We start from the raw sequence: 25,979 nt of genomic DNA on the forward strand, positions 1-25,979 counted from the left end.
CATGGTTTTTCAACTTGACGATGATACAAAGGCAATACACATTCAGTAGAAACTGAACTTCAAATTTTGAAGTTCATGGATTAGCAATATGCTGTACAGTATGCTGCAGCTGCCCATCAGGCACACGTTTATTCTGTATTATACAGTAGGTTTTGTGTTAGATGATTCTGCCCAACTATGGGTTTACGTAAGTGTTCTGAGAACATTTAAGGTAGGCAAGTCTAAGCTATGATGTTCAGTAACTCAGGTGTACTAAATGCGTTTTGTTTTTTAAACCAGGGATTGAACCCAGGGGTGCTTAACCACTGAACCATGTCCCCAGCCCTATTTTATATTTTATTTAGAGACAGGGACTCACTAAGTTGCTGTGGCTGGCTTTGAACTTGCAATCCTCCTGCCGCAGCCTCCCAAGCCATTGGCATTACAGGCGTGCACCACCATGCCCAGCCTAAATGCATTTTTTACTTAGGATATTTCCAACTTATGATGGATCTATTGGAATATGAACCCATCATAAACCAAGAAGCTTCTGTACTTTGCAGGCAAGTCTTCCTGACTATCAGTGACTTTGGACAGAGCTCCAGCCCTCCCCAAGCCCATTCCTCAACAACTTGATTTGCTGCTTCCCTCCAAAGCCCCTATCTCAGGCCACCCTATTCTCTCTGGGTTGGGATGAAGAAGGATCTGAATTTACCAGACCCACCCATCCCTGGGCCCCCACCCTGTCTCCCTCCACACCCAGGACCCAAATAACCAGGCCACACACTGAGTTTCAAGTATCTGTCTCTTCCTTTCACTCTCTCAAAAGAAAAAATAAATAAATTGCAGAAGGCGGCAGCATTTCCAGTCTTCCCCTGGCTCCCAGACACCCAACCCCTAACCCCTGCCCCCCACCCTCCCTCCCATATTTCCCACTCCCTAGACCCATCCCTCCCCTTTCCCCAAAAAAAAAAAAAAAAAAAAGGAAAAAAGAAAAAGAAAAAAAGAAACAAAGAAGAAGAAGAAAAATCCCAGGAAAAAAAAAAAAAAGCCACAGTTAGACCTTCCACTCATGCAAACCAGCAAAGAAAAAAGGTGGGGGCATGTGGAAGGCAGGGGACCTGCAGAAGAGTCCCACTACTTCTCCCCAAAAAACCACCTTTTAGGAGAAAAAAAAATGGAAAAAAAAATTGAGAAATCAAGGGACATGGGAAGTTATGATGGAGCAATGGTGACCCCAGACCCTGCCTCCAGAGAGCGCAGAGGCCTGTGGCCCTGCATCCCTACAGTGGGTGCTCCTTGAGAGGGGCCCTGACTTCTGGAATGTATGGGGGAGGGCGGGCAGCCCCCAGTGGGTCTGTGTGTGCATTGGGGGCAGGTAAGGGTAGGGATCCTGAGGAGCAAGGGCTTGGAACCAGGAGCCCGGCTCCCCGCTCAGACCCCAGGTTCCTAGGATTCTGGAGCCCAGTTCTGGGGTGTAGGGATACATGCAGAGGAGTGTCCCCCCTCCAATGAGCTGGATCCAGTTAGAAAGGAAATAAATAAGAAGGGGTCAGAGGGAGGCTGGGGTGCGAAGGACGTGGGCAATTCAGTCCAGACCAAGGGCCCGGGTGATGGAGGCAGGGCGAGTCCAGGCCAAGCCAGGGCAGGAATCAGAGTCTCTCTCGGGCTGGGACCCAGATGTAGGGGCCTGAGAGGTCCTCGATGACACGCTTCACCTTGTGGTAGATCTCCTCAAAGCTGTCACCCTCCACGATGGCTGGGAGTGGGTAGAACAGGGAGTGAGGCCAAGGGACAGAGGATGCCTGACCAAGGCAGGATACAGCCCAGAGAAATGGGCACCTTTTCCTAATTCCCCCAGCCATGAGCCATGAGGCTGCACCCACCTACGGGGCATCTCTTCCAGAGCCATCCCTGCAGTGGGGTGAACTTTGTCAAATCTGAGCAAAAGTGCCGTGTGTGTCACCACTGCAGCCTCACCTGAGAAGCACTCTGTGAACTCCTGCTCCAGCTTGGTGGCTCTGTCAAAGGCTTTGCGGGCTTGCTCCTCTGTGATCCGCTTGTTAATTTCTCTGTGAAGAAAGAAAGACCCAGAACTTTACCTCTTCCATCCAGGGATGTTAGGCTGCAACGGGTACTTTCTTATTGAAAGCAAGTAGCAAAAAATATAATTCCTGATATCCTCTGGGGTCACAGATGAGCCCCCACCCACAACCCACCCCAGCCAGGTGTGGGTATTTCCAGGACCTCTCTAGAGTTTATCCTTCCAGTCTTCAGCCCCAGAGAAGGAGTTAGACTCTAACTCCCAACTGCTCCTGAGGCCCTGGCTTGCCCCAGCAGGCATGTGTCCCAGGAACTACTGGGAATTGTAGCCTGCTTAACTCAAGGTAGGAAAAAAGAGGAAAAGCCTGGGATTCCTTGCAATCTCTGGGTTTCAGCTCTCCATGCAGATCCCCACTGAGGGCTGCTGGAGTTGCTGTCCAGAGTTCTGAGGGGAGAGTTCAACACAGAGGACTTGAGAGGCCCAGGACCACAAGTGCGGGGAGCAGAGGGGAGGCCCCCAGGACCATACTCACAGCACATTCTCCAGGGAGCGGGGGCGGATGAAGATGGCGATAGGGTGCAGGTGGGCCGCCTGCAGCCGCCGCACAGCATTGGCTGAGACATCGAGGATGCAGTGCTTCCCCTGGGGGCAGGCAGGGTAGGCGGAGGGGGACCAGCAGGTGGTGGGAAAGGACAGACAGAGGTGCCAAGAAGGGACACAGAACATGGAAAAGAGGGGAAAAGAGGATGGCCAAAGGGGAAGTGACATGAATGTCAAAAGACACATGGATAGAGTCAGGATGGGAAGGGGATATGGACAGACAGAGTGAAAGACAGAGAAAAAAAAGGAAAGAGAAGACAGAGAGCCAAGCACAGGAGAGCAGCGAAAGAACAGGATGGAGGATGCAATGAAAACCAGGCAGGAAGGGGACCCAGAAGACGGAGGCAGAGCAGGGTCAAGAGGGGCAATGGAGAAGGGGGTGGGGCACGGAAGGTAGGACAGGGCAGTAGGGAAATAAAGCAAGGGAAAAGGAGAAAGGAAGTAGGATAGAGGGAGGAGGGAGAGGAGGACAGACAGAGGACAGACAGATGGAAGGGACAAGGAGAGACAGATGGAGGGAGGGAAGGCAGATGGAGCAAGGAGCCATGGAGGGAGGGCAGGCAGGGTGGCAAGCATCGGTAAAAGGAGTTAGCAGAGGAATGGAGAGGGGCGTGGGGACCCCAGGAAAAGGAAGGAGAGGGGAGAGGGCCAGGAGGAATCAGGAAGAAGGGAGGGACCAAGTTGGAGGAGGCCAAGATACAGCCACAGAAAGAGACGAGAAGTGGGGCGAGGAGGAGGGGAGCAGAGGAAAGGGACAGATGGCAGTGGGGAGCGTGGGGTCAGGAAGCGAGGGCAGCAGGGCACAAAAGAGCAGGCAGCCAGACAGAGTTGCCCAAGAGGAGAAGGAGGTGGAGGACGGAGTGGAGACCCAGCAGGGAAAGAGACAGAGAGAAAGAGAGTTAGAGAGAGTTGGAAGAGGCAATGGGGTAGGGAGAGGGCAGAAGGAAGAGGACCAGGTGCTCACTGGGTCCTACCTGCTCTGCCACCTCTCGCACGGACTGGACGCTGGTCCCGTAGAGATGGCTGTTGTACTGGCCAGCCTCAATGAACTTGTGCGCCTGAATGTCCTTCTCCATTTTCTCCCGGGACGATACAAAGTGGTAATCCCGGCCATCTATCTCATACTCCCGCTTGGGCCGTGTAGTATCTGCCAGGAAGTCACCCCACCCCCCCAAAGATCTAACCACCATCCCTCTAGCTTAAAATTTGCCTCACCAACCAAACCCCCAAAGTGCCCAACTCATCCTTGATAGGAGGCCACTGTGGAGACTAAAACTCAAGAGGGACAGAACCACTCCCCCCACACCCGCCAAGGTCTCCCATTTTCTGGCCTGGGGTTGACTCCTGTATAACATAAGGGGAGCTGAGAAGACCCCTTCTTTGAGGAATCCTGTGACCCCTGCACTCCAATGCCTGCAGGCAGTTTTGCCTGCGGCCCTCACAAGAGGGGCTCCTCAGGATCCCACTCCTCCACCCCCACCTTCACCTCCACCTCCATCCAAGGCCCCAGCACTCACGGGGAACACAGGATCCAAACTTGTCGGGGAACTCGGAGAGAAGATCGTCATTGGCGCGGTCCTTGGTGGGCCCAAGGATGATGATGGGGCGAGCGTAGTGAACTGAGGAGAGGAGCTGGGCTCAGGCATCGAACAGACCAGGGGAGCAGGAGGGCTGGGGCTGAGGCAGGGGCCAGGGCTCACCTTCCATCTGCATCACTGTCTCGTAGCTCAGAACCGAGTCTTCTCGACCTGGTGGAAGACAGAGCGTCTTCAAGGGTCTCCAAGACAAGGGACCTGGGGCCCCCTTGCCTTCTTTGGTGTTCCTCTCACCCCAGGGCTTCCCAACTGGCCCTACTTACCCTGTGATCCAGAGCTGGAGCCCCAGTCCTGGGAAGAAAAAGCAAGCCATGGGTTGGTTAAGGGTTCGGCTCTGTGAGGACCCCACTCTTGCACCAAACTCACCCCTCCTCCACCTACCTTGGCCTTTAACCTTGACCACTCCCGTCGCTCAACCCTGTGGAATACATGGAGATATGGAGGGTGGGAAAGTGCCTAGTGAGGCCTAAAAGCTCCCACACTCTGGACCCTGTGATCCTCAGTGAGGAGCTGTCTGCCCCAAAGGCTCACAGAAGCAATAGTCATGAGGAGGGCCCACCAGACAGACTCCAGAGAACCCCCTTTTGGCTGCCACCCTGGAGAACCTTGGGAATTTCAGTGCCTGGAGCAGGAAGTCTGCAGGTCCCAGGAGCCTCACCGTCGTTTGCTGGGGATGAAGCCAATGTCATCCGTCTCACTGTCAGAGTGGACCCGCCGTGCCTGCCACCACTCCTCATCGCTAGCATCAATTACATGCAGCACATCCCCAAAGCGGAAGCTCAGGGCCTGGCTCAGGAAGCCACAGTCCTTGGTCTTGTCGTAATCAAACAAGGCCCTAGAGGACAAATGGCTATGGATCAGGGCATGGCTAGTACTCCAGCCACTCCAAGAACCAGCCTAGAGGTTCTGGGCTAGGAATTTGCGGCAAAGCTTGGGTTGTTAGTGGCATGCCCACAGGAATCCCAAAACTAGGAAAGAACCAAAAGCTCTGCTGTAACATATAATTGCCATTACATGTATGATGTGTCCAATTTCCAGGATGAGAGCAAGAACTCCAGAAAGAAGTTTTCAATATGCCTGCATGCCACAGAGTTCCCTTGAATCTGCTCAAATTCATAAGGGGAAAAAAAAAAGTCCCTCACTGGCAAACATTAGTTACTCTTATCCCTTATCAACATCAAACTCCTGTCAGGGAGTCAAAAGTACTAGGGTTAGGACAAGAAAACTATTGATTCTCCAAGAAAACAAAGATGCAGAATAAAGCAATGGGACTGGGAATATAGGGAGAGAGTCTGGAATTGCTGACATCATCTGGGAGTCAGAACTGAATAACCCTGGGGTCCTACTGGACCCCAGGAAGGAAGGAGAGCCAAGTGGAACCTCAGGTATGAGCCAGGTGTCTAGGTGGATGGTGAAAGAGAAAACAAAAGCACCCAGGATAGAGAATATGAGCTCAGTGCGGGATGTGTTGAGTGTGACATGCCGGTAAGACATCTTCGCAGAGATGGCTAGAAAGCAGATGGCCAATCCCAATAACCAGGAAGCTGAGGCAGGAGGAATGCCAATTTCAAGGGCAGCCTCGGCAATTTAGTGAAGCCCTAATCAACTTACCTGTCTCAACAAAAAAATAAAAAGAACTGGTGAGCCGGGCATGGTGGCACAAGCCTGTAACCCCAGCAGCTTGGGAGGCTGAGACAGGAGGATTGCAAGTTCAAAGCCAGCCTCAGCAACAGTGAGACACTAAGCAGCTCAGTGAGACCCTGTCTCTAAATAAAATACAAAATAGGGCTGGGGATGCAGCTCAATTGCCAATTGCCCCTGAGTTCAATCCCTGGTACCAAAAAAAGAACTGGTGATGTAGCTCAGTAGTAAAGTGCCCAGGCTTCAACCCTGTGGCATGCCCAGGAAGGAAAGAAGGGAGGGAGAGGGAGAGGGAAGAAGGAAAAGCAAGCAGATGGCGAGAAAAGCAGGTCTGTACCTCTGAGAGGTCAGGCCAGGGCCGACGGCTCTAAGACACATGTGCAGACTGGAGTGGCAGATGAGGCTGGGCAAGTGAACAGGACCAGAGAGACAGAGAGAGAGAGAGAGAAAGGGGAAGTGCAACAGAAACTTAAGCCACAGTGCCCACACTGGGGAAGAGCACAAAAGAGAGTCAATAGGGAGAGGAGTCCTAAGAAGGGAATAAATAAATGCTTCTGAAGAGACAGGAGACAGGTGCAAGAGAGCTGTGTGGTCCATCTCTCTGAGAATTCCCACAGGGATGCCAAGACTGAAACAATATTAAAAATATCCTAGGGCTGGGGATATAGTTGGTAGAAAGCTTGCCTTGCATGAACAAGGCCCTGGGTTCAATCCCCAGCACCACAAAAAATATATATTTGTATATATCCTAAAGTTGAGGACAGTGACATATGCATAAAGTCCCAGCTATTCAGGAGGCTGAGGCAGGAGGATCATTCAAGCTCAGGAGTTCAAGACCAACCTTGGCAATATAGCAAGACCCCCATGTTAAAAGTAAAAAGCTGGTGGATGCCTGTAATCCCAGCAACTTGGGAGGCTGAGGCAGAAGGATCACAAGTTTGAGGACAGACTCAGCAATGACAAGGCCGTATCTCAAAATACAAAATAAAAAGACCTGGGGATGTAGATCAGTAGTAAAGCTCCATTGGACTCAATCCCCAATATCTAAATAAATAAATATAAAGAAATCCTAAAAGCCCTGTGTTTACCTTTTAAATGCCCAATTGTGAGGCAGTATGAGACTCCTTGGGGAGAGGTCATGGTGCCCTGGGGCTAGAAGGCAAGTGGAACACTTGGGGTAGAAGTTATTTTCCAATTCAGATGGTGTATTTCAGAAGATTAATCTGTGTCACTGAGCCTGTGAACAGTGGCTGAGCAATAAGCCTGGGTGTGGGGCAGGCAGGCGGGGTGTGGATCAGGCAGGGTTTAGGGCAAGAGCTGGCTAAGGAATAGGGAATGGGCACAAAAGAAAGAGGAATCCACAGAAACCCAGAAAGCTCAGCCCAGCAAGCCTCTGACCTGATATAGAAACCCCTTTTGGGGTTGCTCCGAAGGGAGGCAGTCCCTGAGCCCAGGCTGCTGTTCATGAGCTGTTCCCGAAGGTCGTGGATCTTGGCCTCGAATCGGCTGTACTCTGAAGAAGCACAAGAAAGTTCTTGAACTGTGCTCCATTCTATCACCAAAACCTCTCTGCCCCACCCCATCCTCATCCCTGCTGAATCCATCAGTTGAGGAAACAAGTTCTGAGCCCACAAGATGGGTGCCTTAAGCCTGGTACCTTCTGGTTTATATTGAGCAATGATTGTGACCGTCTGACCCGCATTCTTGAGGGCAATGGCAGCCTGCTCATGGCTGGCATTTCGGAGGTCAACACCATTAACCTAGAGAGAGGAACAGAGGCTGAGTAGCTTGGCATTTCTCATGTCTAAGTGGCGCAGGGAATAGTCCAGCAGGGGACCAGGCTTCGGCCCACCCAGCCCCTTCCCAAGAGCTCTGGGCTCTGCTGGGGGGACAGGGTGGGCAGGCTGGCAAGGGCAGGCCTTCCCTCACCGACAGGATCTGGTCCCCCTTCCGCAGCTCCCCGCTGAGGTCCGCAGGGCCCCCGGCCAAGATGAAGGAGATGAAGATGCCTTCGCCGTCCTCACCACCCACAATGTTGAAGCCCAGGCCCGTGGAGCCCCGGTGGATCACGATTCGCCTCGGTTCTCGGGGAATGTCTTCCTCCCCAAGCAGGTCCTTGGCCACTGGAGAGTAGCGCCGAGGGGAAGTGGGGGTCATGGCTGTGGGGTAGTCAGTGCCCAGGTAGCTGCTATGACTGATCTCATTGTCCAGGTGCTGGGAATAAGCTGAGGGAAGACATAGAAAAAATGAGATGAAACATAAGGAGGATACCCATCGGCACCCACCAGCCCACCCTCTCCAGCAGGAGCCAAGAGAGCCAGACTCAGACAAAAAGGAAGTTATTCTGCCAAAGATATTTGGTGATGTGGTAAAGAGGACATCAGATCCAGCAATGTCAGAGGTCAGGAATTTATAGCATCAGAGATCGGTTCTCTTAGGGGATAAAGGACTTTAAAGTTATGTGTTGTCCTTGATATGCCAGGGATGGTGATGTCAAACGACAATATTAATACCATGCTTTTTGGGTTTTCTTTCTTTTTGGTTGATATTTTTCTCAAATCTCTTAATCCATAAAAATTTCTTTTTTTTTTTTTTTGGTCCCCTCCTCTTTGGCCATTCATCTGTTGAAAAACTAGGTCATTTATCTAAAAAATTATCCCAGGTTTTATGAGGGAAATTCTAACAGGGAAAATTCCTGCATAATACCTGTGGTCTTATTTAACCTATGCCTCTGCTCCTATATCTCCTGTAACCTGGGGACTTTATTCTAGAGGCTTCATCAGATTCAAATTCAATATGTGAGTAAGCAGACTTCACAGGTGGCGCTGTGCACGCCTACTGTGTCACAAAAGGCTGCAATGATGTCTTGTTGTCTTTCAGATGTATTCAGCCTTGTCCACCCATCAGCCTCTCATCCAAACTTTCACAGCCACTGATGATGATCACTGCCTAGTTTGGATATTCATCTGGAACCATCAAATGATAACAATTCTGTTGTTTTTTTTTTTTTTTCTGGTGTGTGTTTCTTTTTCAGATGGGACAACATTGATCAAATTTTCTATAAAGAACTGTCCCATATCAACCTTTTAGTTAATCTAAGGTATAGTTTGTACAGGAATGAAGGATGCTCAGCTCTTTACCAGTTTTCAGTAAATGGGTTTCCTAGCCTCTTCCAAAGAGACCCATTTTTTTTTCCAGTCCTAGGGATTAAACCCCGGACCTTGCACATGCTAGGCAAGTGCTCTACCACTGAACCATATCCTCCAGCCTAAAATTAATTTAATCATAATTTGTTTCTTATTTTTGTTTAATCTTTTCATTATAGATGAACACAATACCTTTATTTTTTTAATGTGGTGATAAAGATCACACCCAGTGTCTCACATGTGCTAGGCAAGCACTCTACCACTGAGCTATAACCCCAGCCCTTGTTTTTGTTTTTGAGACAGGGTCTTGGAAGGTTGTTTAGGCTGGGCTCAAGCAATCCTCCTGCTTCATCGCCCAGGTAGCTGGACTATGGGCACTTATCACCAAGACTGGCTTCCCAATTATTATTATTATTATTTTTTATTTTGGTACTGGGGATTGAATTCAGAGGCACTTAACCACTGAACCACATCCCCAAACCTTTTTATATTTTATTTTGAGACAGGGTCTCACGGAATTCCTCAGGACCTCGCTAAATTGCTAAGGCTGGCTTTGAACTCATGGTCCTCCTGCCTCAGTCTCCCAAGTGGCTGGGATTACAGGATTATACCACAATGTCCAGCCTCAATATTTTTAAATATAATTATGACCTCGTGGACTTTCACCTATTGAATGAGTTTTCAATGAATGCCCAGGAGCCTCTTCAACATGGCTCTGTGTCTTTAATGTGACCCTAGTCGTCTTAGATATCTTCCTTCCTTTCTAATATGAAAGATGTTGAAGTTTGTCTCATATATTTCTTGCCAAAGATTTGGAATCAGTCATTTTCCAAGGAGCCCAGGTTCCTTTACATAGATTATGGTATCCAGAAATAGTACCACGTGGTTTTAATGTGGGTTTAAGTATGATTTCATATTAGGTAGGGGCAGCCACACCTCATTATTCTTTTCTAAAATGTCTTAGCTCTTCTCCCACACATACTTTTCCAGCTGAACTTTAGGATCAATCTGCTACATTCCCAGGGGAAAACCAATATTAAAATTCTGATTAGGATTGCATGAGATGTACAGATTAATTTGGAGAGGGTTGAGATCTTCTACTTATTAAGGTTTTCCATCCAGAATCATTGTTTTGTACCCTTCGGTAAATTTTTTTTTCATGTAACTCTCACACTTCTTGTCAAGTTTATATTTCTATCAGATGACAACAGTATTCTTCCTCCCACCTTCTTCCCTTTGGTAATAACAATAAAAAATGTTATGACAAAATTACCCCAGCAAAATTACCCTGGTTGAAAATTATTGCTTTTGACCAAAATAATAATAAACAGATGTTAGATTTGGAAAGAAAGAAACAAAATTAATCTTATTTGTTAATTATATTGTGGACCATTTAGACTAAAACACAAAACAAATTAACTGAAAAACTTAGAAATAAAATGGAAGGTTAAGAATGTGGGGCTAGGGTTGTTGCTCAGCAGTAGAGCACTCGCCTAGCATGTACGAGTCCCTGGGTTCGATCCTTAGCACCACATAAAAATAAATAAATAGAATAAAGATACTGTGTCCAACTACAACTAAAAAAATAAATATCTAAATAAAAATGTGGCCCTGGAAAATAAGTAATAAGAAATCATAGCAATGAGAAGATGTAATAGGTAAAAAGAGCCCAATAAAAAAAAAATTCTAGGGAGGGGAGGGGAGGGGGGATAGGAAGGGGATAGGAAAGGCAGCAAAATACAACAGACACTAGTATGGCAGTATGTATAAACGTGGATGTGTAACCAATGTGAATCTGCAATCTGTATACGTGGTAAAAATGGGAGTTCATAACCCACTTGAATCAAATGTATGAAATATGATATGTCAAGAGCTTTGTAATGTTTTGAACAACCAATAAAAAAAAAATTCTACAGAGGCTAGGGGACAAGCTTAATAGAGCATTTGCCTAGCATGTGCAAGGACCTGGGTTCAACCCCTAGCACCACCAAAAATAAAAAATAAAAAATCCTGGAAATTACAAGAACAACAAAGAGTCATTGGACCCAAAGATGTCAACAGCACCAACATTAAGAAACCTGGTCTAGGGCTGGTGATATAGCTCAGTTGATAGAGTGTTTGCCTTGCATTCACAGGCCCTGGGTTCAATTCCCAGCACAGCCAAAAAAAAAAAAAAAAAAGTGAAAGAAAGAAAGAAACTTGGTCTAGGGCTGGGACTGTAGCTCAGTGGCAAAGCATTTGCAGTGGCAAAGCGTTTGCCTAGCACCTGCGAGGCACTGGGTTCAATCCTCAGCGCCTGATAGAAATAAAATAAAGACAACTAACATTTAATTCCCCTCTGTTTAAAAAAGAAAAAGAAAGAAAGAAATCCCAGTCTAAGCTGGGTACAGTGCAATCCCAGCAACTCAGGGGACTAAAGCAGGAGGATCACTAGTTCAGGGTCAGCCTGGGCACTTTAGCAAGAAACTTTCTCAAAAAAATAAAAAGTACTAGGGATGTAGCTCAGTGGTACAGCACCCCTGGGTTCAGTTTCCAGTACTGCAAAACAAAAAGAGAGAGAGAGAGTGAAACTTTGTCTAAAACAATAACAGTATCAGTAGTAAGAGGCATCCTATCTCATTCCTAAATGAGAAAAAGGACACACTGCAAAATGTTCATTGCTGGTTGCTAGTAACTACTCTTCATCACATTAAGGGAAAACGTCTCTGCTCCTAGTTTACTGAAAGTTCTCACCCAAAAATAGATGTTAAATTTCATCAACTGACTTTCCATATCTATTTAAGATGATTCTATAATTTTTTCTCACTTTTTTTTTTGGACAGGGGATTAAACCCAGGGGCACTTTACCACTGAGCTATCTGCCCAGTCCTGTTTATTCATTTATTAACTTTTATTTTGACATAGGGTCTCACTAAGTTGCTGAGGGTCTTGCTAAATTGTCAAGACTAGCCTCAAACTTCTGATCCTCCTGCCTCAGCCTCCCAAGTTGCTGGAATTACAAGCATGCACCACCAAATCCAGCTTCTCACTTAATTTTTGATATAATGAATCATAGTAAGAAATTTTCTAATAATATACCACTTTTAGTTTTCTGAAACAATCTTTTTAAAAAATATTATTCTCTTAATATGCTAGCCATATTGGGGTTCCTACTATGACACTAAAAATTTCTGCATCTCTGTTCAAAAGTAAAACTATTCTTTTTTTTTTTTTAATTTTTTATTGTTGGCTGTTCAAAACATTACATAGTTCTTGATATATCATATTTCACAATTTGATTCAAGTGGGTTATGAGCTCCCATTTTTACCCCATATTCAGATTGCAGAATCACATCAGTTACACATCCATTGATTTACATATTGCCATACTAGTGTCTGTTGTATTCTGCTGCCTTTCCTATCCTCTACTATCCCCCCTCCCCTCCCCTCCCCTCCCCTCCCCTCTTCTCTCTCTGCTCCCTCTACTGACATTCGTTTGTCCCCCTTATATTATTTTTCCCCTTCCCCTCACTTCCTCTTGTATGTACTTTTGTATAACTCTGAGGGTCTCCTTCCATTTCCATGCATTTTCCCTTCTCTCTCCCTTTCCCTCCCGTAAAATTATTCTTTACTTTCCTTCTTTTAGTTTATCTTTGTGACTATTTAAACTGGCCTTATAAAATGAGATGTGAAGCCTTTTATCTTTTCCTACTCTGAAAGAGCATAAGAATCATCTATTGGGGCTGGGGTTGTGGCTCAGCGGTAGAGCGCTTGACTAGCATGTGTGAGGCCCTGGGTTTAATCTTCAGCACCACATAAAAATAAATAAATAAAATAAAGGTATTGACAACTACAACTAAAAAATAAATATATTTTTTTTAAAAAGTCATCTATTTCTTTCTTTTTTTTTTTTTATTATTATTACTGGAGATTTAACCCAGGGGCGCTCAGCTCTGAGCTGCAATCCCAGCCAGCCCTTTTTGTTTTTTGTGTTTTGAGACAGGGTCTCACTTGCTTGAGGGCCTTGCTAAATTCCTGAGGCTGGCCTCAAACTTGCAATCCTCCTGTTTCATCCTCCCAAACCGCTGGGATTACAATCATGCACCCCCATACCCAGCTAGAATCTATTTCTTGAGAATTTGACCAAATTAGGCATAAAACCAAGCGGGCCTTAAGCTCTGGAGGGCAAGATTGTTTATCTTTTCTAGTGCTTCTATGGTGACTCATTTTCTATCACTTCTCCAACCAGAGCAAGGATCAGAGGTTGTGACCATTTTATGGGGATAATCTGCAGAGGAATGGTCACAGGGAATATCCTAGAATTATATGTCATGGGGATAACTAGAATGGGTCATGAGGAGCTTTTGAATTTGGAGGGCTCTCACAGGTTGTGATGTCTGGGGGAGCATAGCTGTCACTCAGGTAGGCATTGCTGGGCTTGGCCACCTTTAGGTAGACAACATCATACGTGTTCTTCAGGGCTGCCACGGCATCCTCATGCATGACATCTTCCAGCCCCACACTGTTGACCTGGGGTCAAGGGAAGCAAAGCTCAGACAGACCAGAAATGGCAACACGGCAGATGTAGTGGGGTGAGGAAATAAGAATCCTGAGCCTGTCTAGGGTCTACAGGTGAGACTCAGGTCTGAGCTAGAAAAGTGGAGGTCCTCACCGCCAAGATCTTGTCTCCAATCTGCAACCTCCCATCCTTGTGGGCAGCACCGCCTTCGATGATCTTGGTTACATAGATGCTATTATCCCCAGGGATGTGCTGGTTCCCTACGCCCCCTGCGATGCTGAAACCAAGACCTGGATGAAAGGAATGGCACAGGTGGGTGCTCCGGTACCTGGGAAGCAGGACTTTTTTTGGGGGGAAGGGAGGAAATTTAGGACAGGAGTGGGGACAAAACTGGTTACTACCTTTAGGCCCCTTGATGAGCTTGATCTCCATGACCTTCTCAGCTGGGGGCTTCCGGCGCATGACGTAGAGGCGCACAATTGAGCCTGCCTCTTTGAGAGCCTCCACCGCTGCTGAGTGGGTCACCTCCCGCACATCCACTTCATTTACAAACAGGATGCTATCGTTGACCCTGGGAGCAGCAAGGTGGGCCTGAGCCAGGAGCTTCCTGCTGCCCTGGCCCTCATTTTCAAGCGTACTAGCTTCCTAACCCCTGTCTCCCCTCCCCACCTGAGGCGACCATCCTGGGCTGCAGCCCCTCCAGGAATAATCTTGGTGATGAAAATGGATGGATCGTCACCGATGTGTGGGTTGTCAGTGCCACCTGCGATGCTGAAGCCCAGACCTGAGTTACCCTGAGAAAAAGGAGGGCAATAGTTAGCCTCCCTCACTGAACAACCAATTCTGGCAAGGCAAGTGGGACAGGGAATAGGTCAGAGAGTTGTAGCCAGAGCACTAAGGGACATGGTTAAAGGGAAGGCCACCTAGAAAACATGGGCACAGAGACACAGGCAGGGAAACAAGAGGAACTTGAAAGGAGGAGCTGGCTCACCCTTTCCAATGTGATCTCCTCGTATTCCATCTCCCCCTCGGTTCCGTTCACCTGCAACTCCAACATGGGACAGAAACACAAAAACAGTGAGATGGACATTCCAGCCTGAGAACCTGGCCCTCCCTCCTCATGCAGGGACTTAGGTCCTCCATCCCTCCCTCCCTCCTTCTGCAATGGTCCCTACCCCAAAATCTAAACAACTCACATATCCTGGGGCTTCTAGGGTATCTGTGTTGACAATCACTGGGGGAGAATTGGCCTGTGAGGGAAGACAGGAAACAAAAAGCTGACTCAGCCTTGGCTTAAGAGGGAGCCCATAACCAAGGATGGGTCCCATCAGCCTAGCTCCCCTTTCAGCTACTTCACCAAGCCCCACTCTGCCACCCTTAGGGGCTCTTCAAGGACCCAGGCTCAGCCCACATTTCATACATACACACACACACACACACACACACACACACACAGATACACATGTGCATGGATTCAACTCTGCTCAGCTCAGGTCCCCTGCAAGTGAAAGGAAGTGTATGAGAAATGAGAAGGGAGAGACAGCCAGACGGAGAGGGGAGCAGCAGATGGTAAAGAGTGGGGGGGGGGGGGAGCTTCTCACCGGATGTAACACCACGGGGTGTTACATGCCTTATGTGCTACACACATACACCCCAGGGCTCCTGTCCACCAGGTCCTGATCACCCCCTTCCTGCCCGCTCCCTGTCATTATCCCCCCACATTTTTATAATGCACCCCCAGATTTGTCCCTCACCTTCGCATACACTTGCCCTAAACCCAGCGCCCAGGGAATCCGGGATTTCCCCAGCTGCAGGCCCCTCCCTCTCTCTCACCCACCAGCCATCCAATCCACGCCTTCCTCCAGGGACCTTGTTGCCTAGCAACGGTATCTAAGCCCAGTCAAGACCTGGGGAGACCCACCTCCAGGAGGCCCTGTCGTCAGGACAGCCGGCGGGGGAGATGGGCGTGGCCTAGGGTCGACCAGAGGCCTGAGCGCGGCAGGACTCTGCTGGCCCCACCTTTCCTGGCCTGGGCCTCGCCCCCCACTAGCCGGGGCGAGAGGAGGCCAGGTCGAAGAGGTTCGTGGGCACAGCACATTCTGAGTAACCTGCCTTCTAGTCTCCCCTGCGCCCCTCACCCTACGCAGCGCAAAGAAACGTCAGAAACAGGGAGTGGTGAAAGACATCCGGGTCCTAGCCTGCACATCTACTCCCTCCCCCTCGCCTTCATTAAGGAAAGGGTTAAAGTTAGGCGTTCCCAGGTCTTTGACGTCAGGCGGCCAGGTCTCTGGACTCCCGGGAGGGGCCAACTTCAGGCCGGTCCTAGGGGCTTCCCCAATTGCCAGGGCAACCAAAGCCACGTCTCTATGGCAATGGGGGAAGGCAGCCAAGAGCCTCCTTCCGGGGTCCCCAACCTATTTCCTCCTTAAACAGATTAGCTAAAACAGGCTAAAGGATTCTCCTAGTCTCCTTCCCACTTTCCCCCTCCAAAGAGGCCCTCCTCTTTTACTTCTATTTCTCAATTCTAGAAACTGCCGGCCATTTTCAGGCTCTACCATAGATTTCACATCCATAAATCTACTACCGCCGTCCTCCCAACCGCAGCAAACACTGTTGTCCAGCCAACAGCCACAGACTGCTGAAATCTTATCCACATGTTCATCCCCATTCCTATCCTAGACCCTCCCTGATGCCCCATCCTTCATCCAAGGTTACATTCATCCAACACCATCCATCTAGATCCCTGTACCCACCCTTCAGTTTCTATCCTACAACCCCAGCCTCCATTCTCTATCCACTTCCATTTTCAGACCCCTGCCCTATACTTTATCGAGCTCCTGTCCTTACCCTCCATCCCAATTTGATTCTCAGAGAGGGAATCAAATGTTACCCCATATTCAAACCCTCAATATTCTATCTCCAAATCACCCCTTCACTTCTCAACCCACTACCCATCTGAAGATTGGGACATCTCCTGTCCTACAACTGAGGCCTTGTCCTGAGATGTCCTCCAGCATCACTTGTGGCCTCCAGCACCCTCCCTCCACTCCCATTTGCTTCCTGAGCTCTGGTCCCAACACTCCCTGGCACCTTATTACCTACTACCCCTCAAACTTCCCTTCTCTGATTTCCTCCTCAATAACTACTTAATGGCCCCATCTTGTAAAAGGCATTGCACAGGCCTTGCAGTCAGAATTGCACACAAATGCTGAGCATCATCCCCATTTCCAGGGCCTCACTTTCTTTTCTCTGGACCCACTCAATCCACTGCCCCGATTCCACAGTTTCATCCCTATGTCCTCTTCCCACCCCCATTCAACACCTCTCCTGCCACTTCTAATCCCAAGCTTAGGGGACTCTCCTTTCCTCATCCCCTTAGCTCAGAAACTTCCTCCCCATTTCGTGATAAAACATCAGCAATCTCCCCCTTCCTGGGGCTTCCACACCACTGACCCTCGTTGTCCTCAATCTCACAGCTTGCCTGTGCTCTCCATTCCTCCACATCCTGTGTCCCAGAAAAGGAGACTGAGGGGGAAGAAGATGGAAAGTGGACTGGAAAATAGAAGGTTTCAGAAACAAGGCCTCCCAGGACTGGAGAAGGGAAAGCACACTGAGCAGAGAAGCGGGGAAAGGGGAAACAGGTGGTGATGAATAATAAGGGGGAAAGAAAGAAGATATGGGTGGAGGTGAGCCCAAGAAGAGAGGAACAGGGAAGGTGAAACTGAGAAATAGGGAGCTGGCTGACCAAGGAGAAGACTGATCAGGCCGCAGAGGCCTGAGCTGGGGATCAGCAAGGGGGGGAAGGAGATGCGTGGGAGGAAGAGAGAGACAGCATCAAGAACCAGCCAGCCAGCCAGCAGGAAGGAAAAAGCGGTGGAGGGGGAGGAAGAACAGGAGGAGAGCAAAGACTGGGGTAGAGGAAGAGGCAAAAAGGCCCCACGACGACGTGGTGAAGTCTCAGGCCAGACAGATGGAAAGGGCTGGAGACTCAGGGACAGGGAGAGCAGGCCCAGAGGCGGAGGTGGGGGAGGAGGCGGGAAGGGACAGGAGCAAATGAGGGCAGCAGGCGCTTGGAACAGAGCTCTGGACACAGAAAACACAGGAAGCAACTGGAGGTTGGGGGTGTGAAGGAATGAAGAGGGCCCTGGTGCAGGGGGCCTCCAGGGGGATGCAGATGTCTCAACATGCGCACACAGCACGTAGCGCTCAGACACACTCAGGCACACTCAGAGAGACACACAAACACACAAGCACCTCAGGCTCCGGACCCACTCCCACTTGCCTGACCTGTTTCTCCTCGTGGGACCAACGTGTTTCCAGCCCCCCCCCAAAAGCCCCCTCCCCCAGGCCGCAGGAGCCCAAGCCCCAAATGCCCCACCCCAGACCCAACCTTTCTCCACAGCTCTTGCCCTACCGGCCCGTGGGGGTTGCTGCAGCTCCGAGGCTCCGAGGGCCGCACGGGGGAGGGGGCCGCCAGGGTCTCCTACCTTGAGGGGGGAGAGGTGGGCGTGGCCCACGACCCCGTGGACGGCCTCGAGGTGGGACAAGTTCCTCTCCGCCACGTGCACCAGCTCGGGGGCGTTTACCTGGTTGGGGAGGTGGGCCGGGCTGTGCTCCAGAGGGGGCGTGTCTTCATCTTGGTAGCGGTATTTCTGGGGATGGGGACCGAGGCGTCACTGGGCCGGCCCAGTGCCTCAGGCTCCAGGCCGCCGGCCCCAGCCGCCTCCTCTTCCCCCAGCCAGTGCAGTGCGGAAGGCCCTGGGGCCTGACCAGCTCCTCCCCCTCCCTCTCCTCCAGCCCATTGGCTCCCCTCTCTCCACCCTCCCGAAGGCCCCCTCTCCCGCCAGGGCCTCAGCACCTCTCCTCTCTCCCCAAATTCCAGCTCCATCCCCCAACTCCTGCTCCTCACATCCCGGGGCCTTGGCCTTCTACCCAGCATACCCTTCCTTGGGCATCAGTGTCTTCACCCCTTTTCCAGGCCTTCTTCCCTCCATCCTTCAAGAACTCTTGCCCCTGAACCCTGATACTTCTATTCTCCACATCCCATCCCCCAACTTCTTTGCTTCCCTAATCATCTAAATCCCACTCCCATGTTTTAGACTCCCCCTCCCATGCTCCACTTGATGTTCCTGCTTTGCACCTCACCTTCATCATCTCCGTCTCCCCATTGCAACCTCTACCCCATGAGCAATGGGTTTTCCAGCACTTTGCATGCATGAAGCAGGGACCAAAGTCAGCCTCTCCAACTAGAAGGTATTTGGCATCAGCCCCCAGGAAGGACAAAGCCAAGTCTGTCTCACTCTTCCTTGAAGGGCCTCACTAGTTCCCAAGTAGTCAGCAAAGGGACCCCAGAGCTAGCTGCAACCTTACAGTAGTCCACAGCCCAGCCAGCTAATCCGGATGTACTAGAAAGGGACGTGATGGGGGAGGAAGGGGAGGAACAAAGGCAGTAGGGCTCAGAAGGGGACAGAAATGAGTGCCAGGTCCCTAACTGGGGAAGAGGGTAGCATGCTGAACCTTACAAGTGAATTCAGGTCTTCCTCTGGCCTTTTGGGGTAAAAGATCCAACATGTCTCCTGACTCCCTACCCAATTAACCAGCTGCTACCTCAAGGGCCTCCAGTACTAGCTTCATGGGAACACCAGTAAATGAGATTAACTGGGGGCAGAGCGAGAGGAAAAGGGCAGATGAAGGCAGTACTGAAGGACAATTCTGCCTGGCTCCTTTTACAGCTGCCTCTGTCCACCTGTACTACTCTCCTCAGGAGTTGACCCCCACAGTAGAAGGGTCCAGACTCCAGGTTCAGGGAAGCAGGCAGAGGGTACCAGATGCAGGAATCTCTCAGGGACTAAAAAAGACAGCATACAGCTACTAGTATTCATGAGAAAAGGGGGTAGAATTTCCCTCTCAATTTTTTCTGAAAAGCTGAGAGTACCCCAACATTTGAAGGGAAATAATTGCAAGATCAAATAGGAAGAAGCTTATCAAGTACTATGCCTGGTATATGATGAGTATGATTCTGGAAGTTAGGATGATGAACCAAGGCTGAGGATGTAATTCAACACTGTTGTAGACTAAGGGTGAATGAAGTAAGAGTAGAGGAGGGAAATGGTCCTGTCAACATAAAGATTCTTAACTCAGGACACAGAAGCAACTAGAATTAAGAAGCATCTGGATATGTTTAAAGAGTTTTAAAGAAGGGAAATAGGGAATCACCAAGTCTGGGCCATGGATGTGAAGAGAGAATCCAAAACTTCAGGGGTTAATACCATGGGCACAAAAAGTAGAGAAGGAAAGTGGGAGTAGTATGCAAAACAGCCCTCCTCAAGGGCTGAGCTGTCTTGGGTAACAGCACTATGAACTGAAAGAGGTTGTTCATTCCATATCCTGAGAAGGTGGTCTTCATCCTGGACAATGCGCAAGCCGAGGGACAATGCCCTGGAATTGTAGGGTCTGGGAGAAAGGGAGGGAAACAAGTCTCTCTTCTCACTTTGTAAGGCCCCCAATTTCCTGCAAAATAAATTAGACTAAAATTTGTAGTTCCAAGTTTTGGAGTCTGGGAGGGTTTAAGTCCAATGTCCCTCCATCTTCACCCCCTTCACAAAGAAAATTCCTGAATCTGATGAAGAAATGTCAGTGCACCGAAGAAAATGGAAGCATGAAAAGAGACATTTCATGGTTTATTCTAGAGAGGAAATGAAGGTAAACTTTTATCACAGTGAGACCCCAGACATCTCTCCCTGCCCCATCCCCATGGGAGAGGGGAGTGTCTAACACTGAGGAAAAGGCTTCTGGGGACTCATAGGTAACAGGAGGAAAATGAGGAACATAGAATGAAGAACTGAAGGTCCCAAAATGTGGTTGGAGGAGGTTAGGCCCTATTACAGCCCCTGGAAATTTTCAATGTATATGTTGTGAGGGGGAAAATAAAGGGGGAAAGGTCTGGAGGGATGGGGGTGGGGACCAGAAATTCTGAAACTGAAAATTGGAGGATGGGGTTGTCAGCACTTCTCAGTCCTGGATTGGGGCAACTAAAGAAGGACAGGAAGGAGGACACCCCCCCCCTTTAGCCCACTGGGACTTAGGGCCTTGAGCAGTGACAGCTCAGATAATATTGGATGGAATAAGTCTGCACTCCCAACATATTAGGGTTTGACACAAGTGAAAAGCCTGGAGGGACATAGACGGGCTCGCTGTTGTTCCTTCCCTCTTGCCCACCCCCCGCCAAAGCCCCAGTTTCACGAATGACCTGGAACCAAGGCTTGTACCCCAAAACAAGGATGTGAGTTAGTGGATGATAAGAGGGGCGACCCACTGTGCTTGTCCCCAGGAAGTTGCAACGCAGAGACCCCGAGCCAAGCAGAGGCAAAAGCAACAGCACTTGAAGCTCACACCCTGAGATTTGGGGGGTCCGGGAAGAGGGGAGCGGGGCCGGATCCCGTACCGCGGCACGTACCACGCAGAGACACATGGAGGCGAATCTGTTCCGAGCCGACATGGAGGAGGGGAGGGGAACTGAGGGAAGGGGGCGGGTGGGATATCAAGGGTCCCGGGTTGGGAAAGGGGGAGGGGCAGAGGGGCGGGGGCTGCGGCGGCCGCGGCGACTGGAGGCTGCGGCGGGGGGGGGGGGGGGGGGGGACGGCGCCTGCGCAGTACGGGAAAGCGTCACGATGGGAGAGAAGGGTGAGGGGAGACCCTCTTAGCCACCAACTTCCCTGGTCCCAGCTATTTGTCTGTGGACCTCACCTTATATAGTATATTCCTATCCTGACTTCTACAAATAGACTCCCCAATTTATCTGTCTGGTTCTCAGGGACCCCTTATCTCATCTAATGCCCCATGCCCAAATCACCAGGCCCCTAACCATTCACTGAACAGTTCTCCTTCACTTAAAAGAATTCCTAAGGGATCAAAAATGCCTCTCCCAACAGCCCCCACCTTAAGACTGTTACTATGAACACCATCCCCTTCCAAGACATCTCCTATTCTAATAGGCATAGATCTCCCCTGAAGTCCAGCCCTACTTGATAACCAGACAATGCTTCTTCAAGAGTTTAAAAGACCACACGGATCCTCGCTGTGCCTTCAACTTTATATACCCCTATATCATCCCTTTCTAAATCATATTTGTCCCTCGATTCATTAATAGAGAACTTGAAATTAGTGCAATTCTTACCTTTGTTCTAATATAAATATCCAAATGAGGAGCCTACCAATTTGGGGGGATACCCTGTCCAAATTGCGGAATCTAATGATACTCAGGACTTTCAAATATACCAATCCCCCACAAGAACCTAATTTCATGAGATATTTAATCCACCTTAAGGCAGGCCCTCCCAATTCAACTACAATCTTCTCAATTTATTTCCAAACCCTATGTTAGGAGGTATTTCTCTATTCTTTTCTTTACCCCTCAAATTCATAATTTACTCTGACTGACTCCCTACATCAACATTCCCTCTATGATTCTGAATTCCAGTTTTGTTGGAAAAATCACTCACAAATATATATTCCCTACGCTCAAGACTCAAATAATATTCACCAAAGTAAGATCTGGACTGTAATTTGCTGTGACCCACAAATCTTCCAGAACATCTCAAACGAATTGACTCAGGTTTCTTCAGAGGCTTCCATTTTCTCCCAAACAACTGAAATTGAAAGGCTATCTTCAAAATATTCTCCCATTGAACACCCACCTTTCCAGTTCTGAAATCCCAGTAAGGGGTCTCCTCAAATGGGTTATCTGCCTTCTATAAAATGCCCACCCATGGCAGAAATGACGATTTCCCTATAACCTCACCCATTGGCATCTGATAGATGCGCCCCCAAAATGACCCCCAATGTCCTAGTTTCATATCTGGATAGAACAAAATGCTTGACTCTAAAATTTTTTTCTAGAACAGAAAATGTATAGGCCCTTCTTCTCCACTAGTGGGCGCTATACCCCATTAAGACCCTCTCCCATCCCCCATTTCCTTTTTCCCTCCATTTTCCGTTTCCCCGTTGCTTGGCAACACAGCAATCAAGGACTTTGGTGTCGCCTAGCAACCGTCTCCCTGGAACAGAGAGCTGAGGTAGGAGGGGTGCTCTGATGAAATCTGAATAGGTCTCCATCTTGGGAAAATTGAGACGTCAGACCTCCCAACCCTCGGATTCTCTTTTCCAAAGACCCCAAAGTCCTGCAGTTCGCGGACAACTGCCCCTTAAATCTGGTCTCCTTTAGGCGCAGGGGACCACGCCACGCCTCTCCTGGGTCAGCCCCGCCCTCATTTCGGTCAGGTAATCCAGCCCCTCCCCTTTCCAAGGGTTGTTGCCCGCCTCCTCTGAGAGTAAGCCAGACCCCACCCACCTGCCTCCTAAAGACCACGCCTCCGTCCACTTCCCGCCCATTCGCTCCCCCGGCCTCGCCCACACTGTCCTTCCGCCACGCCCATGTCGGCCAATGAATGAGGCGGTTGGCCACACTGCCCCGCCCCCGACATCTTAACTTTGCCCAATAAGGACCACCCAGAGGGTTTAACCACTTCGCCTCCGGGGTCCTGGCCAAAAACCCCTCATCTTTTCCCCACTTTATTCCCAACCCCCACTTATTCTGCTCCGCCCTCCACCACCCTCGCCCGGCCCTCAAGTCTGCCACGCAACTTCAGTCGTCGACGGTTACCATGGCAACGGCGGCAGCAGCGCGGGGAGAAGGGGGAGGGACGGGGGCGGAGTGGGAGAAAGAGATGCTCAGAGACAGAGATACTGGCAGAGATAAAGGTAACGAGTAAGACTGTGATAGCTGTAAAACAGTTTGCACAAAGCACAAAGCACAGAGCCTAGCACAAAGTGGCGTTCAGTAATGCTCCTTAAATTAATGCGGAAGGAGTCTATAAATATAGGCGATGAAAGATGGAAAAGCCGTCAAGACCGAAGTGGGGAGCTCAACGACCACAAAGTCTGATCATTCCCTATCTAGCATTTTCGGGGGGCCGGAGCCATGTGCCCCCTGCTGGTTGCTCCTGGGTTACCCTCCGTTGCCCTGGATAGAGATAAACCACAACTCCCAACAGTCCTAAGGGCAGCAACACTCTAACACTGAGTGATCTTGTGCCTCAGGGTCTTATGGGAGTTGAAGTCTTCGCCATCCAGAGACTCAAGTTTTGCGGCCAAGGAATGTGGCAAGCCTATGTCTCTATGCCTCAGTAAAACCCCCAAATGCTTTCTGCAAACCTCCTTCCTTCAAGGATGCTCAATCCTGCACTCCATCAAAGAGGTAGAAGTCTGGAGGGGAGAATGAATAACCCCCATCCGCCCACCCAGAACAGGCTCCAGGGCAGGCAAGCCCCTCATCCTTGCTCACATTAATGTGTTTGTGTGTTGGAAGCAAAACCCACACATTCCAACCAGCCTGCTGTATATACCTGTACACAAGGGACCATAGCTAGGGAGCCAAGGCCAGGGAGCAGGCTGAAGGGCAGGAGACAGGAGGAGCATCCAGTCACAGACATTGAAAGAAACCAGAACAGGGAAACTGAGGCACAAAAATCAACCAGGAAGAAAGCCCAAAGCCCACAGATTGGGAGACAAGTAGTCCTGGTGAAGAGTAGAGATCTGGGCCTAAAGGTCCTTAGCCCTCAGTCTCTTCCAGTCATGCTCACACGTGCACAATGCATGTGTACACACATGTGTGAGTTTGTGGCAAGGAACATGTGTGTCCTCAGCTCCCTCCCATGAGAAGCTGCAGTTCTCACTAAATATAACCCCCTCCCCAGCCTGTGACTCACCCAGACCCCGCCTCTCCCGGCCCCCACTTCCTGTCCCACCCCCCAACCCCCAGCTGCCTGCCACCCGCCCAAGCATCCCTCCATACACCAGGCATCCAGCTTTCCAGTCCCAGAGTCTGGAAGAAAAGACCTAGGTATTCTGCATCCCACCAGGAGCTTGCTTGCAATACCCATCCAAAATCACCCTTTCCAGGCTCTAACCATGGGGACACCCTTGTAGGGAACCCCACTGCTGCCAGCCTTGCCCTCTTCCTACGCCTTCATCCTACTAGCCTCTTCACACCACTAACCTCAGTCATAAGTCCTCAGGGACCCTTACATCCAGGTGTTCTCCCCCACCTTGATCCCAAGCATCAGGGGTAACAGTCCCCTCCATCTGCTCTTCTCCCTCTTTCTTGAGCAGGGCTAAAAGCAGTGTGGGAGGAGATGGGGATATTTGGGCACCTGCTTGGGAAACCCTCAAATTTTGTACCACCCATCAGGTCCCCCTTTCCAAATCCCCTCCCCAAACCTCTCCTCCTCCTTCACAGAAGCTGGCAATCTCAGCTGCTGCAACCTTCTAGCTCCCAAGGGAGAACCCCAAGTCCTAACCTCACCTGGCCCATTCCCTCAGGTGATTCTATGTCAGGCCTCAGCCTTCGGACAACTCCCAGTTATCTCCGTTCCATATGACTGAACCCCAACTTAACAGTTCCCTCAAATCAAGAGAGCACCCCCAAACGTATATACCATGAGACGCTTGTTCTATAGCCTGAAGGCCCACCCCTTCCCTGCCAGCTGACACCCCCAGTCCAGTCAGGCACTCACAACCAATAACCTTTAGCCTCCTGCCAAGAGCCCCTCAAACTGGACAAGCCACCTGGAAGCCAGCTTTTCCCCCAGGAGGGAAAAGAAGACCCCCACACACATAGCCCACCTTGCCACATACAAGAGGACTCCCATGTGAGCCAGGCTTCTCCTTAAATAAGTTGCCCTCAAACATCGCTAGTGAACCCCCAAACCCTTGGGACCCTGAAATCATGGAATACCCCCAAATTTTCATTTCTCTATAGGTACAAATGGATCACTCCAGGGGGCACCTGTGGCCAAATCCAGGGTTTTCTCGTATGTGAACCCCCAAACTAAATTATGACCCCCAATACATCTTACTTCTGATGCTCTCACTCCAGGGCCTCAGTGCCAGATAAGGCCTGCCTGACCCCTCCCCACATATTCACATGCTCCCTCCAGTTTGTAGCCCCCCCATCATGCTTACCTTGGTTGTCACTATACAGAGACAGTCCATGTTGGGGGGCCTGGCCGCGGCGGCGGGTAAGGGGCTCTGACTTCATTGGAGTTTCGTTCCTCCCCTTGGTGGGTTCTCACCCCTCCCCCCTCCGCACCCCACTTTTGCAGGGGGGGCCAGGATGGGGGGAGGGGTGAGAGGGGAAGGAGGGGGTTGGAGAAGGGAAGGGTAGGGGAGCGTGGGAGGGAGAGGAAGGGGGCCCTAAAAGGGGCTCCCCAGTGGAGGGGAGGGGGCTTGGGGAGCACACCCCGATTCTCAGGAGGGGCGGGGGCACCGGGGGCTGGTAGCCCCGAGGTTCGGGGGCTGGGGCATGAGCTGGGATGGGGGAGGGGAACTGGATTTCGGGGAGCCCCGCGGCAGGGGTGGGGTTTGCCAAATGGCCAGGGGCTAGGGGCCGTGGCGGGGGAGTGGGGTGGGGGGGTTGG

General features: G+C 50.1%; 1 protein-coding gene across 10 annotated transcripts; it reads right to left on the minus strand.

Annotated features, from left to right (window-relative positions):
* Positions 1-971: 971 nt before the first annotated feature.
* Positions 972-25,979, minus strand: Dlg4 (discs large MAGUK scaffold protein 4). 10 transcript variants are annotated; one of them, XM_046462096.2, is made up of 20 exons: positions 25,525-25,979; positions 17,991-18,155; positions 14,700-14,753; positions 14,495-14,545; positions 14,173-14,297; positions 13,905-14,074; positions 13,657-13,793; positions 13,370-13,514; positions 7,789-8,084; positions 7,517-7,619; positions 7,258-7,372; positions 4,877-5,053; positions 4,600-4,636; positions 4,482-4,509; positions 4,324-4,371; positions 4,141-4,242; positions 3,598-3,770; positions 2,556-2,665; positions 1,960-2,051; positions 972-1,738 (listed from the first exon to the last, which is right to left on the minus strand). In XM_046462096.2, exons 1-20 carry the CDS (start codon positions 25,552-25,554, stop codon positions 1,632-1,634), a joined length of 2,265 nt encoding a protein of 754 aa, XP_046318052.1. In that variant the 5' UTR covers positions 25,555-25,979; the 3' UTR covers positions 972-1,631. The 10 variants fall into 10 exon arrangements, with proteins under 10 accessions (XP_046318052.1, XP_058440855.1, XP_046318057.1 ...); XM_058584872.1 differs by having other exon boundaries at positions 14,495-14,553; positions 14,699-14,753; positions 25,525-25,978; XM_046462101.2 differs by having other exon boundaries at positions 973-1,738; positions 18,090-18,155; positions 25,525-25,976.

The sequence above is a fragment of the Marmota monax genome, unplaced genomic scaffold (assembly GCF_021218885.2).
Source record: "Marmota monax isolate L192 unplaced genomic scaffold, Marmota_monax_Labrador192_F-V1.1 WCK01_AAM20220418_F8-fsc00392, whole genome shotgun sequence".
NCBI lineage: Eukaryota > Metazoa > Chordata > Mammalia > Rodentia > Sciuridae > Marmota > Marmota monax.